Here is a 15,697-nt window from a genome sequence, read left to right as displayed (position 1 = left end):
AGCCCAGAGAGCAGGCGAGGGTCCTGGTGTGCAATGTCCACTATCCAAGTAGACAGAGTTACAGTAAAAAAATGTCTGAGTGAAGCAAGAATCAAGCTGCAGCCCTACAAGCAAGGGGAGAAGGATTCCAGTTAGGCAGGGAATATCTCTTTATAAGGACACCCCTCATTCAACACCCTATAACTCAGGAACAATGCATTGCACTGACGCGGGGGCAAAGCATAAATGAAAGCCAAGACTCTCGACTGTCCAAAAGGGAGTAAATACATTTTAAATGAGCCAGTCAAATTTGTTAGTTAGTATAATATGTAAGCACCACTAAATATATTACAGTAATGCAAAACAAGCAGCTTACTTCGTAAAAAAGTAACTGTGACACTGATCACAGACACGAGCAGGGTTTTCTCTGCATCCTTCCACCACCATCCTCTTCATGGAGCAGGTACTGCATACCAGCCGGCCACATCGTCTGCAGTGATGTCTGCGATTAAACTACAAGCAAGATAGTCCAACATGGTTAATATACAATAGGACTAAAATAATATGAACAAGTGTCAAATTGACACTCTAAACAAAACACTTTGAGACCCTAAAGCCTGGTACACACTTTCAATTATGATTGGCCAATCACTGACCAATTTTACCACCTTCATGTAGCATGAGTGTTTACCTACACAACCTGCTCATAGTATTAAATATATGTTGACCCTCATACTACATGGTGGTGGTAAAATTGGTCAGGGATAGGCCAATCATAATTGAAAATGTGTACCAGCTTTTAGAAGGTTCTAAAGGGAACCTAACCTGAGAGAGATATGGATGTTTCCTTTTAATTATTACCAGTTGCCTGGAAGTCCTGATCTCTTTGGCTGAAGTAGTGGCTGAATCACACACCTGAAACAAGCATGCAGCTAATCCAGTCTGACTTCAGTCAGAGCACCTGATCAGCATGCTTGTTCAGGGGCTGTGCCTGAAAGTATTGGAAACACAGGATCAGCAGGAGTCAGGCAACTGGTATTTTAAAAAGGAGAAATCCATATCCTTAGTTTAGGTTCCCTTTAAAGCCCAACTATAGACTTTTGAATGTGAAACACCTGTCATTTGAATTACCAAAAGATCAGCCATCTTTCTTTTGTTGCAGTTCACATACACACCTAATGAGGATCCAGGTGTGAGCTGGTTGACTCCCTGGTGCATGAATTGAAGGCAGTTGAGCTGAGGGTAAGCTTTTCCTGATCTCATTTGAATCACCCCCAGGCAGGGATGCTTAAATAACGACTTCGGATGAAATCCGAATAGGTGTTATTCGGATTTCATCCAGTTAATTAAATCACCTGTGCGGGTGAGCGAGGGGGGGTTAAACTTACCCATCAGGCGTCCCCCTAGCTCAGTCCCTCGGCGCCTCCCACGATGTGGTCCAAGCCACAGTCACGGGATTACAAACCCTTCCTCCTTCCGGGGTGAAGGAGGAAGTGTTTGTAGTCACGTGACGAGCTTGGAACGCATCGTACGAGGAGCTGAGGGATGGAGCTAGGAAGATACCTGATGGGTAAGATTAACCCCCCTTCGCTCACCCGCACAGGTGATTTAATTAACTGGATGAAATCCTAACACCTATTCGGATTTCATCCGAAGTCGTTATTTGAGCATCCCTGCCCCCAGGTAACCGAATATGCTGGTCACATGACAACCTTTCTATGCAGGCTGAAATCTAAATCTAGCAACTGAAACCCACAATCTAAAAAGAGGATTTAAGCCACTGTAAGACTTTCACCAGTGATACTAGCCAAAAGGGTTTTTATTTATTTAAAATTAGTTGTTGGAGGGACGTAGTTACATAGTTTGGTTGGGAAAAAAAAAATCCGTCCAAGTCCAACCAGAAAAAAAAACAAAACAAAAAAACAAAACAAAAAAAAACACACCACACCATCCTGAACCTGCACATATCCCAGTTGATCCAGGGTAAGGTGGAAAATCGTAAGAGGCCTGGGCCAATTAGCCCTAAAAGGGAAAAATTCCTTCAGACTCCAGATAAATCCCTGAATCAACTTTTCTGGGATTTACCTAAATTTAGCCGTGGATGCCCTTCAATGCAAGGAAACCTGTAGGAGGGGATGAGTTTGTTTAAAGAGACTCTGTAACAAAAATTGCATCCTGTTTTTTATCATCCTACAAGTTCCAAAAGCTATTCTAATGTGTTCTGGCTTACTGCAGCACTTTCTACTGTCACAGTCTCTGTAATAAATCAATGTATCTTTCCCCTGTCAGACTTGTCAGCCTGTGTCTGGAAGGCTGCCAAGTTCTTCAGTGTTGTGGTTCTGCTATGAACTCCCCCCCCCCCCTTTCTGGCCCCTCTATGCACACTGCCTGTGTGTTATTTAGGATTAGAGCAGCTTCTCTCTTCTCTCTTCTCTTTTACAAGCTGGATAAATCGTCCTCTGAGCTGGCTGGGCTTTCACATACTGAAGAATTACAGACAAGGGCAAAGCTGTTTGCAGGAAGAAACGAGCAGCCTGAAACTTCAGTGCATGAGAACAGGGGGAAAGAAACACACAAATGATCTCTTGAGATTCAAAAGGAAGGCTGTATACAGCCTGCTTGTGTATGGATGTATTTTCTATGTGTGGACATACTGTACATCAACCTTTCTGTTTTGGTGGCCATTTTGTTTGTTTATAAACAAACTTTTTAAAACTGTTTTTAACCCCTTTTAATGCGGCGAGGAGCGGCGAAATTGTGTCAGAGGGTAATAGGAGATGTCCCCTAACGCACTGGTATGTTTACTTTTGTGCGATTTTAACAATACAGATTCTCTTTAAGAAAGTTCCTGACCATCTACTTTAGGATCAGAAGTAGAGGCAGCATACACAGCACTGAACTATTTATCAGGATATTTATTTAGTATTTCTTTAGCATTTCCATCTTCCACAGCACCTTACAGAATATATAGGCTGTCGCCAATAGATGGAACAATGGAATCCCAGATTAGATGGCTTGTGGTCGATTCTACATACATACACAAAATGGTATGCCTTTTGCATTAGTTTGCCATTTTTCTTGAATTGTATTATGGCACTTCCTGGTGGTGGATATAAAGTGATTTGCTGAACTGGGTGGGATGCACTGAGGCTCTATACTCATAGGTCTATCATAGTGTAAGGCTAATTTCCGAGGAAGCCAATTAACTTTATCTGTATGTTTTGGAGAGAAAACTGTAGTGCCTAGAGGAAACCTAGGCAAACACAGGGAGAACATACAAACTCCATGCAGATAGTGCCCTGGCCGAACTAGTGCTTCAAGGCAAAAATGCTATCCACCAAATCTTGGACCTAAAGTTGGACTTTTAGGACAAGTGCCCCCCCCCCCCCCCACACACACACACACACCTTAAAGGGGCACTACAGCAAAAAAAACCTGTAAAATTTAAAATATGGAAAAAATTTACTTCTTGTATAGGTTTGCACAGAGTAAAATGAGCCATTACTTTTCTCCTATGTTGCTGTCACTTACAGTAGGTAGTAGAAATCTGACAGGTTTTGGATTAGTCCTTTTCTTTATAGGGGATTCTCTGGGATATATTTATTTTCAAAAGCACTTAGTGAATGCCAGTTGCTCTGTCTAACTGCCAAAAAACTGTAGCGAGCAGGGAAGCTGGCCAGCATCAGTAAGGCCCAGTGCACACCGGGCGGATCCGCCGGCCGCAGCCGCCTGAAAATCCGCGTGGCTAATGTATCTCTATGGGCTGGTGCACACCGGCAGTTTGAGGTTTTTAGCAAACCGCAAACATGCTGCACTCTGGAAAAAGTGTACTTATTTGTATAGGTTTGCACATATTTTAAATTTTACAGTTTTTCGCTCAAACCGCCGGTGTGCACCAGCCCATAGAAATACATTAGCCACGCGGATGCTGAGGCGAATGCGGCCGGCGGATCGCATAAAGATCCGCCCTGTGTGCACTGGGACTAAACTCTGTCATCCGCACCCAAAACAGCTAGAGTTTTGGTGTGCCCCAGGCCTAAATCATTTTTAGGGAATATCTTTATAAAGAATAAAAGCCTTGCTGAGAATTCCCTATGAAGAGATGGACTAGTCCAAAACCTGTCACTTCTGTCAGATTTCTACTGCCTACTGTAAGTGACAGCACCATAGGAGAAAAGTAGTTAGTGGCTCCTTTTACTCTGGAAAAAGTGTACTTATTTGTATATGTTTGCACATATTTTAAATTTTACAGTTTTTTGCTGTAGTTCCCCTTTAATTCTCAGCTTGCAAAAAGCGAATACATTATGACAGACTAAAAACTTTCCAGTATATCAAAGATGGAAGTGGCAGTTAAACAGATTCGTTTTTTGTAGTTATTATATGTGGGTTGCCTTTCATCATGTTACGAAGAAGCTTGCAGGTTAAAGGAAACCTGAAGCAAGTAAAATTATTTAAAATAAACACATGATGTAGCTGCAAATGAATATTATATACTAACCTCACCACCAGTTCCTCTCAGAGGCTCACTATTTTCTTCTTACAGTGATTCCTTCCAGTTCTGACAATATTTTGTCAGAACTGAAATATACCAGTTGCTGTCAGTTATATATCAGCAGCTGTCAGTTACAACTGAATGTGCAAGGTAATGTCCATGTTTCCCTATGGCTCAAGTGGGTGATATTACAGTTTAACAGTGTGCTGACCAGAAAGCGGTTATGGGGTTATGGCCATTTTTTAAAATGGAGGATGAAGAATTCCATGGATCACAGTGGACAAATGGGATGCAGGAGAGGAGAAAGATTGAGGAGTAGACTACACAGGCGGTAAGTATGACCTGCATATGGTTATTTTGACTTTTTATTTTCAGTTCAGGTTCTCTTTAACTCAGTCAATGGAAAAGTTTTCTGTTTATTAATCTGCTTTGACTGCTAAAGAAACAGTTAGTCTTTTTTCAACAGACGTGCAGCGATCCCCACAGCTATGCTGAACATACACAGGTTTGCTATCCTAGGCAATCACTGGAGAAACTTCTGTTTTTTAGGTGTGGCTTGTGTATCTAAAGTTGTCAGTCAGGCTTTTAAATAGGTCAAATCTCAATCCTATGATCCTAGTTGGAGAGGAAACTAGAGAGAAAGCTTAGGAAATATGAAATCCCCAGTTCAGGTACAGCGGTTTTATAAGCATATAATACATGGTTTTAAATCATTTGTGCATCAAAAGTTTTATCAAACGTAGTATTTGCAAAATAAAGCAGAAACCACCTGCAGCACTCATTAAGATAGCATCCTTTTCCTCAGCAACCAACAGCAGCCTGCTAACAAGCAGGTTATTTTGGTGCGTAGCGCTGAGCGCCATGCACCAAAGCTGGGCGCAGTCCGCAGTAATGCCAACGGTAATTTGGGGCTCCGGCCGCTGCCACACCCTGAAATACATCTCTCTCTGAATTGCGCCAACTTGGAGGGGGAATATTATTGAACGCCACCGGGGAGTTTAGCGGCAGCAGGGAGAGCAGTCATTCGGCTCGCCCTACATCAAACTTCCCGGCGCCGAGATGCCATCTACTCGACAGTGGTGCCTTCACCAAATGCTTGTAAGAAGCTGCAAGCACCTGGCAACGTGCCACAGAGTAGCATCTGAGCCCTGTACGGAGGTGAATGGACCCTGCATGTACGGCCCTGGCCCAAAGTACAGTGCTCAGAAGAAGGCACGTGCCATCAACTCCCAAGATTGTCAGGACGTGGTTGCCTAACACTGAACACCTCATCTTCCGCAGCCACCAGCGCTACCACAAGCACCACATCCGCTGCATTTGACACTTCCAGTAGTTATTTGGTGGTGAAATCACTGATTCACAGCCACCAATGCTACAACAAGATGAAGGCGCTAAGTAAGTTACACCACCTCATATATGTGTGAGTTAGGAGACACTATGGACGTAATGTGGGAGGAGGAGGATGATGAAGTACCTGCTGTTGGTGCAGTTTATGAGGTGTCTGAGGCAAGCGAAGCTGGGTAGGAGGATTATGATTATTATGATGATACGGATGCCATGTGGGTTCCCGATAGAGGAGATGAACAGGGGGACAGTTCAGAGGGGGAGTCAGAGAGTAGGAGGAGACTAGTTCCTAAAAGAAGCAGGGGGAACTCGTCAGCAGAAACAGCTGGTGGCAGTGTCCGGCGCCATGTATCGCCACCTATGTACAGCCAGCCAACATGCCATTCAACGTCAGCTGTTGATGTCACCACCATAGTGCCATCACCCCAGGGGGGGCTCAGCGGTTTGGACTTTTAATGTGTCTGCCCCAGATCGGAGCAATGCCATCTGTACTCTCTGCCTCCAAAAATTGAGCCGTGGAAAGGCCAACACCCAAGTAGGGACAAGTGCCTTACGAAGGCACAAACTGCAATGGGAAAAGCACCTGAGCAAAAGCAGCACACAAAAGAAAAGCCACCCTCCTTCTCTTCCTCCTTCAGGTGCAGCAGCTTTAGCCTCTTTCTCCCTTGTACCTTCACAGCCACACTCCTCCACTCCGCCTCTGCCCTTAAGCGGTTCCTGCTCCTCTGCCCACAGCAGCCAGGTGTCCGTGAAGGAAATCTTTGAGCGGAAGAAGCCAATTTCTGCCAGTCACCCCCTTACCACGCGTCTGCCAGCTGGCGTGGCGGAACTGTTAGCTCGCCAGCTGTTACCATACCAGCTGGTGGACTCTGAGGCCTTCCGTAAAGTACAAGTATTTAAAACAATAGATGTAAGCTTTAACAATGGTAGAGAAAGAACCATCGAAAGTTGATAAGGCAGTCAGACATTACCTGATATCACTGAGGAAGAGCAATCTCGCCATGGTGTGCACCAGTCCAGCACGGCAGTCACAACATAAACAGCTATTTGCAGTGCGTTACACAGTGTGTTTGGTGCGTCAGTGTGAAGCAGTACTCTAATTACACTCCGATTGATGTATACACATGCAAGATGTTTTCAAGCACTTTAGGCCTGCAATTTAGCATTCAATGTGATTTCTGCCTTGCTTTGCGTCCAATCCGGATTTTTCCCTGGGACTCTTGGCGTGTATCCCACTCTGCCATGCCCCCCCCCCCCTCCAGGTGTTAGACCCCTTGAAACCTCTTTTCCATCCCTTTTGTGGCCAGCATAAATTTTTCTAGTTCAAAGTTCGCCTCCCCATTGAAGTCTTTGGCGGTTTACGAATGTTCACGCAAACCGAACTTTCGCGGTAGGTTTGCGAACCTATAATCTGAGTTTCGGGCCATCTCTAATCTTGAAGTCCCCTTATAAGCCTTCTACAACTTGGCCAAGGTAGCCAATAATGAACCCCTCTGCTGAGAAGTTGTGGCCTCCAATGCCTCACGACACCTTAGCCAACAGTCAGTCTGATGAATCGGCAGTAGCCACAAAACTGGTAAGGCATTTACTGTGGCAGCGGCAGTTTCTTCCTCACATTTCCAGGACTTGTACTTTGGACCTGTAATACCAGACTTGGGTAAGCAGACACTATATCCTGTGATTCCTCAAACTGCCGAGCATAATATTTCTGCAGCACCAATAATGTTATTTTCACATTTTTTCATTCGCTTATGGATTGTATTTATTGCACAGATCTTTTTGTATGAATTATTGATTTTTTGCATGTATTATATATTCTGCCTTGCTGAGGTCCTTTTACATTCAGGATTAGTTGATTTTGTAATCTGCAAATCACTCATAATTGTGTTGAAAACCACATGGTTACAAATCACGTAAGAACTCTCAACACCACGTGTGGGTTTTCACCCATGCAGATTGCATTTACTAGCACTTAAAGGGAAGGTTCACGCAGGAGCTAAAAAAAAAAAAAAAAAAAAAAAAAAAAAAAAAAAAAAAATCCACTTAACTGGGGCTTCCTCCAGCCCGTGGCAGGCAGGACGTGCCCTCGCCGCGGCTCCACAGGCTCCCGGTCTTCTTCAGTGGCGCACCCGACCTGGCTAGGCCCGGCTGCCAGGTCGGGCTCTTCTGTGCTCCAAAATGCGCCTCACGGGGGCGCGCTGACGTCATTGGCCTGGCCAGGTCGGGTGCGCGACCGAAGAAGACCGGGAGCATGCGGAGCCTCGGCGAGGGCACGTCCTGCCTGCCACGGGCTGGAGGAAGCCCCAGGTAAGTGGATTTGGATTATTAATTTTTTTTTAGCTCCTGCGTGACCCTTCCCTTTAAAGACACCATACAGCTCTATTTTATATGCAATGTGTAAATGTTCTGTTCATGCAAAAGGAGTGCATGAGAAGCTTCAAGACGAAGGTACTCACCATGGTGAATCTCTCATTCTTACACACCATACAGATCATTTCAGTTTCATCTGGAATCCACTGCAATTTACTTGGAGGTTTTTCTGGTGGGACAAACTCTGGGGATGACCTATTTCTCCTATGCCCTTTATCAGGAGCACCTAAAGTGTCAATCACAAAATGTCAGAAAACCGTATACAGGTAAATCCTATAATGAACTGCGAAACATAAAAACCCCATAAACATCCACAGTGAAAAGTATACGAAAGCCTTAACTCCATCACAATTAGATTTGTTGTCTAATGTGGATGTGTATAGGGGGCTAAGAGACCAAAAAGCCACACTGTATATCATTTCCACATCTTAAAGTGTACCCAAGCTGAAACCTACATGAAAAAACACTTTTTTTAAGGAGAGATCAGCTCGGGTATACTTTAAACCAGAAGGTATTTGCAATAATCCAGGTATAAAGTGAGCAGCTGTCGCTTCCCATGATGCATCACTTCGGAGTATGCACATCATACCTTTATGCCCCTTAATCTTAAAATCTAACACGTTAGCAGAGGTGTCACTCTGGTACCCAGAGGTTTAAGCATGCACTTTAATTACCCAGCAAACTGCCCCAAAGCCCTCTTCAGATGCAAGTTTGCTGGATCTAAAGAGCTCCAATCAGTATCAGTTCTGTTCACTCCATCGCTTCCCAGCTCCAAGCCTTGTCACATGCCTACTCGCTGTGATGGACTTGTGGTAGGCTTAATTAGGATTGCCATATTTGTGGAGTATGTTGCGTGTGGTGCTTGTATGCAATTGAGATGCAAATAATTATGTTGCCTGTTATTTGTCTTTCAATACTAGTACCAGTGTTTTGTCCAAAGCCCTATGAAATGTCCTCATCTTACAGTAATGCATGCCTTACACACTTATACACTCTGCAAATCCCTTCTAACATCGCCAGTGACACATGAACACACATTGAATATGGCGGTTAGTGTAGGTTTACCTAAACATGTGAAATTATTGAATATAACAAGCATCAGTTGTGCACAATACTGTTTTACACCACTGAAAAAACATTTCTGGGGAGAACAATAACTGAACATGGCCGTACTATTCAAGTGATGAGCTACATATGAAAGCAACAAAGGGCCCCGATCCAATTCACTTGTTCTACTAAATTTTCTCCTGGGTGATATTTTCCCATCATAAATAAAATGCCATATAAGCCACCAGGAACCAAGAAAACATTGACAGCACCTTTGGTACTTTTTTCAATTACAGAATGCAGAAAAGTTCTTTTAAACAGAAGATTAAAAATGATCTCCTAGGAGAAAACAAAGTGAATTGGATTGGTCCCAAAGTGATTGGGCAGAGCTTCCCAACTTGAATTGCTTTAATACAGCTTAAAAGGAACCCAAGGTGTGAGAGCTACTGAAGCGGCCATATTTATTTCCTTTTAAACAATACCTGTTGCATGGCAGTGCTGCTGATCTTTCTGGCCAGTAGGGTTTAATTCACACACCTGAAACAAGCATGCAGCTAATCTTGTAACATTTGTCAGACATCTGATCTGCATGCTTGTTCAGGGGCTATGGCTTAAAGTATTAGAGGCAGAGGATCAGTAGGACATGCAGGCAATATGCATTCTTTAAAAGGAAACAACCATGTCAGCTTCCATGTCCCTCTGACCTTGGGTTCCCTTTAACTAGGTCGGTGTGAACGTGACATGATCTGACCGTTCCTCAAGTCTGGACAATTGAGGACAAATCTAAACATTTTTACGCGTGCAAAGCTTTAATCACAGACTAAATTCAGAAACAACATTAAAGTAATAGAGATGACCCATTTCTGAATAAAGAATATACTATACAACCCACTCCACAACCCACAAAGACGTGCAACTCAATCAATCAGACACTCTGCAATTACATCTTAAGCACATTCCCAAGTCCTGCCCATGTTAAGTATTTATTTTTCTTTCCACAGCTATGCCCAAACAAGCCATAGTGTCACAACACAGAAAAAAAGCCTCCAAATCTCACAAAGTAGTAACCATTACATCAGGATTAATATCAATATTCCATAAGAAAAAAGGACCAGTTCTAGTTACAGGTACCCCGAGAAAATTAGCCAGTGGGCCCCCCGACAGACCCCGCCCCTCAAAGTGGCGTTAGGGGCCCCTTTGTGTAACACTATCAATATCCAAGTGTTCTAAAATGACAATGTACAAATAATGTTTAAAGAGACACTGAAGCGAAAAAAAAAATATGATATAATGAATTGGTTGTGTACTATGAATAATTACTAGAAGATTAGCAGCAAAGAAAATATTCTCACACTTTTATTTTCAGGTATATAGTGTTTTTTCTAACATTGCATTATTCTATAATATGTGCAGATTACACAACACTCAGCATTCAAAATGATTCTTTCAGAGCAGTCTGAAGTAATGACCTCTCCTCTGGCAGAGGAAAAGTAAATAGTCCAGGAACAGTTGAGATAATAAAAGTCAGATAACCGCCCTCTCCATGACTAACTTAGTCGGAGAGCTTAATGGCTTGTTTGCATAGAGATAACAACTGGAGTTTCTCAACTCTTCCTGTACTGGAAACAATTAGACTGATGTATCTGATCTTAATGTTTTATTTCTTAGCTGTACTACACATACAAATCATAATATAATTTTTTTTCGCTTCAGTGTCTCTTTAAGTAGCTGTGTAAACATTGTCCTACTTTTCATATTAAATATCAGAGGCAAAAGCTGTAATTCGTTGTGTATAGGTTTTTCTTGTACACCACAATGAAGCTCAGACTATTTCATTAACACAACAAACCAATATCTGAATCATGACTCCAAAAGTAAAGACACCCAAAAAAAAAAAAAAGACACGGTTAGAGCTGTTCTATTCTTACACGCGATTTGCTGCCTTACACACACTAACACAGGAAGCTATGGTGTAAGGCATGGCATTGTACAAATTAAAATTTTGCAACATGACTGTACAGGGCTTTACACACAGACTTGCACTACAGCCTACCAGAACAGGCTCCTGTAAGCTTAACCATGTCCATATTGTTCAGTGGACTTCAGAGTTATAGTCTAGCCATACTCTCCACCTTGACAATGAATGGTGTCTGCATCAGTAAGCAGGCTGCTGAATGATCACATGGTAGAGGGGTCATATTCTGCAGTCCTGTCCCAGCATCGCACAGTTAAACTTTGATGGAACTTTAAAGTTCAATATTATAGCCTGTTGTGAAAAATGACTCCAGTTGACACAAGCATGAATTATTAAAAAACACCTGCTCACGTTAAAAGCTCATTAAATGTTCTCTTCTGCACCTGCAAAATTGGTCATGTCATAGGAAATTTTATTGCATTTCTGAAAAGGTGAAGGCTCTCAACATACAAAATTACCCAATACCACTTTAGATTTCCGTTTCAATAGTTGTAACCATTTTTCAAGCAAATGAACCATACAGAAATTCTCACATGACAATCAAGAAATACAGCATATACATGCTTAGTGGTCCTCTACATAGAACTCTGAAAACTACTGACACACAAACTACTGCCTGACAGCTTCTTTTGACCGGACGATAAAATGTACAGCAGTGAAATATTTCCCTCCTTGCCTATTCAGCCAGACTCAAAAGAGGAATTGTACAATCATATAAACACTATAAACCGTACTAATCGTATAACAGCCAAGCACGGGCCCAACAACAACTTCAGATTTTACATGCGAGGAGGCATAAAAAGAGAAAACTGGTCGACAAAATTGATGCTAAAATGACAAAATTGTAGTTTTTGAAAGGAGATGCACTGTGGTAGGGAACAGAACAAGAGGCTGCAGGCTGACCAAAGAGGTACATACACTATAAATAAATTTTGGCAACCTGTTTTACTAGTTTTTGTAATATTAAACATCTTATGATAAAAGATGAATCGCCTTTGGCAAGTTTATCAAAACATTTTAAGATTAAGGCCCGTTCACACTGCACGCGTTTCCAGCCGCGTTTTGGAAACGCGTGCAGGTGGCCAAAACGCACGACATCAGACATTGCATAGAGTGCAATGTCTGATGTTCACACAGCATGCGTTCCGGACCTGTGCGGTCCGGGAACGCATGCTGCACGCAGATTTTACAAAAACGCGCGGCTGTCCCATTCACTTTTCAGTGATGGGATCAGCCACGCAACGCATACGAACGCGGACATGCGTGCGTTCGTACGCGTTGCGGTCCGCATGTGTTGCGGTCCGTATTTTGTAGTCTGAACGGGCCCTTATGAGCAAATCTAGAAACAGAAAAGCCAATATCACAAAAGTACATAGACTGTCGCAAAGCTCTTGAAAAGAAAACATTGGTGCAGCAAGTCACTGAAAGATGTTCACCAAGAAAAGTTCATCTTATTTTAACTTTTCACAGCTATGTAATGCCCCTGTAACAGTACAGGGAGTTTCCACAGCACAGCACACACTAGATGATGATTACAACATTTTACTTAGACAGCACACTGACAAGTGATACATCTCCCCAAATGATAGGAAAGGGTTTTCAAGTTGAATGGCTTAACTGCTAATGAACTATTCCCCCCCCCCCCAACAAATGGACCACCAGGTTCCATCTTCACCCTGCACAGGCCATAAGTATGGGTGTCCAGATTTTTTTCCATTTTAATGGCCACAACCTCTCCAAAAGATAGCCCTGGGTGAAGGATAGGTGGAACATGACAGTGCATAACTGGTTCTTGCTACAAGTAGCCAATTACTCCTGCAGAATAGGGGGTATGGTTTTGCATTTCATCCTTGCCTGCTTCCACTACACGCGGATTTGATTCTGGATGCAGAAAAACTGACTCCAATTAATGCCTATGGGCCCAGTTCCACTAAACAGGATTTTTCTGATGCAGAAAAATGAGGGCCCTTTTCTACTTCTTGCGGATTCAGGATGCAGAGCTGATGCAGAACTAGGGGAAATAGTCCCTACAGACAATACAGATTATATGCCTGCATAGGTGTTCACTACATTATCCATAATGTGAATCAGATTTAAGTTATGTGTGGGAGCCCAGGACCTGGACTCCATGTGAACAAGTATCCAGGATGCAAAACAGCCGCTGTGCACAGTCCCTTGTGCCCCTGCACACACTCCTCATAACACCATCTTCAGCAGCCTCTGAGCATCAGCATATTACCCACAGCCAGCCCTATCCACTGGTGTATGGATTTGCATACTTCTGATTGCTGCAGCAGTTTTGTTAATCCAGATGGCACATGTTTCTCCTTCCCTTTACCACATGCCTGACTTTTTCTGAAAGACCACCCGACAAGACAAGAGTTGAGCTACCAAGGCTGGAGGGAGTTAGGCCCCGTTCACATCACAAACGCGGATGGCCATTCGTGTGGAACGCGTGCAGACCGCAACGCGTACGAATGCACGCCATCCGCGTTTGTGTGCGTTGCCTGGCTGATCCCATCACTGAAAAGTGAATGGGACAGCCATGCGTTTTTACAAAAAAATGCGTGCAGCATGCGTTCCCGGACCGCACAGGTCCGGAACGCATGCAGTGTGAACATCAGACATTGCACTCTATGCAATGTCTGATGTGCGTGTCGGCCACCTGCACGCATTTTCAAAACGCGGCTGGAAACGCGTGCAGTGTGAACGGAGCCTAAGATTGTTTGCCACTGACACTCCTGAATTGGTGAGTGCCACAATTTCTTTGGTTCTTAATGAAGTACACAGAATTTCCTGTTTCTATGCATATGAAACATGAAAACATGAAGTTCATTTGTTACACTATGCCTGATGAAGAAATCTGAACAGTTTCAAAGGAAATCTACTCAGCCAATAAAAGGTTTCAGTTAACACTACATTTTCCACTTATGAAAAGTACAAGACAAGAACACTGCAATTCAGGCATGCTCTAAGGGCTCTTTCACATTAGGGCAGATTTTCTGCGTTTCAACGCAAAGGATAAAGTTTGCGTTACCCAAGGTGAAATGAAAGTCCATAGACTTTCATTTTAGCTTTCACATATAACGCAGCCTTTTTGTGCGTTGCGTTACACTGCACCCAGGCGCAGTTTTTCGGCCAACGCTGGCTTTATGCGTTACAATGTTAGTCAATGTAAAACGCACACTATGCGCGTTTTTGATCCGTTAACGCAGGCAATCAGTCCCAGAATGCAACAGAGGAACAATGTAGAAAGTTGAAAACTAAAAGAAAAAAAATTACCTGCGTTTTTCTATGTGCAGTAACGCATTGAAAACGGATTAAAAACGCACACTCCCTGCAGTGCAACGCATATCAAAACACATTAAAACGCATACAACAAAACGTATGCTTTGAGCGTTCTCCAACGCAAGCTCTGATGTGAAAGAGCCCTTATGTTAAAGGACAACTGTAATGAGAGGGACATGGAGGCTGCCACATTTATTTCCTTTTAATAAATACCAGTTGTCTGCCTATCCCATTGATCCTCCGCCTTTAATACTTTTAGCCATAGACCCTGAACAAGCATGCATGAGATCAGGCGTTCCTGACGTTGTCAGGTCTGAAAAAAGATTTGCTGCATGCTTGTTTCTGGTTTGATTCAGACATTACTGCAGCCAATTAGCAGGGCTGCCAGGAAACTGGTATTGTTTAAAAGGAAATAAATAGGACGGCCTCCATATCCCTCTCATAATAGTTTTCCTTCAAATCATCAACATAATTTTAAGTATTTAAACACTACACACAAACAGGAATTACATCAGAAGCAGCTTGCTTTACAGATAATCCAAAAAGTATCAGTTATTTGTTATAATGGCCACCTTAGGTAATACTTTCAACCCATTACACATCTGGGCTGGTGTTACAGGCAGACAAAATTTCACAGGACAGACAAAAAAACAGAACTATGAAATGCAGTAAAAACAGAATTACTCAAAACCCAAAATCTAGTAGCAGGAGCGATAAAACCACAAGGTTATGGCTTGTCCAATCTACAGAATCCTCTTATACATTCCCATAATATTCACCATACATACTCCTCATGATAGTCACCAAACCTGTTCAGGTATCACAATGCAGCTGAACACACACACACAAATATAAATATATAAAAACCTCTTCCACAGTTATCAAGCAACAGCTCATCAAGCTCATAACCTATACCTCCATCTCCACATAATTGTGTAGAATTATTGCTTCGTACAAACATGATCATGTACTAAAGTAAAAGGCAAATAAAGAAAGGTTATTCTCTCAGCTACGACAATAAATACTCATGGCTTCTGTGCAACAGAACTTTTCAACACACTCAAGTAGAAGTAAACTGAATTTTTGATCAAAAGATTACCGTATATACAGTGATGTGAAAACTATTTGCCCCCTTCCTGATTTCTTATTCTTTTGCATGTTTGTCACACTTAAATGTTTCTGCTCATCAAAAACCGTTAACT

General features: G+C 42.7%; 1 protein-coding gene across 3 annotated transcripts in view; it reads right to left on the bottom strand.

Moving 5' to 3' along the window:
• The window catches only part of ZFYVE26 (zinc finger FYVE-type containing 26), a 123,020-nt gene that overhangs the window by 31,943 nt on the left and 75,380 nt on the right, over positions 1–15,697 (bottom strand). For all 3 annotated transcript variants that reach the window (XM_068253348.1, XM_068253349.1, XM_068253350.1), the window contains 2 exons: positions 8,272–8,411; positions 356–492 (listed from right to left, as the gene is read on the bottom strand). In XM_068253348.1, coding sequence (XP_068109449.1) covers positions 356–492; positions 8,272–8,411 — 277 coding nt within the window. The remainder of the gene's footprint in view (positions 1–355; positions 493–8,271; positions 8,412–15,697) is intronic.

The sequence above is a fragment of the Hyperolius riggenbachi genome, chromosome 9 (assembly GCF_040937935.1).
Source record: "Hyperolius riggenbachi isolate aHypRig1 chromosome 9, aHypRig1.pri, whole genome shotgun sequence".
In the NCBI taxonomy this organism is placed as follows: Eukaryota; Metazoa; Chordata; class Amphibia; order Anura; family Hyperoliidae; genus Hyperolius; species Hyperolius riggenbachi.
Note: the sequence above shows the minus strand (reverse complement) of the source record. Positions and strands in the feature narration are given on the sequence as shown.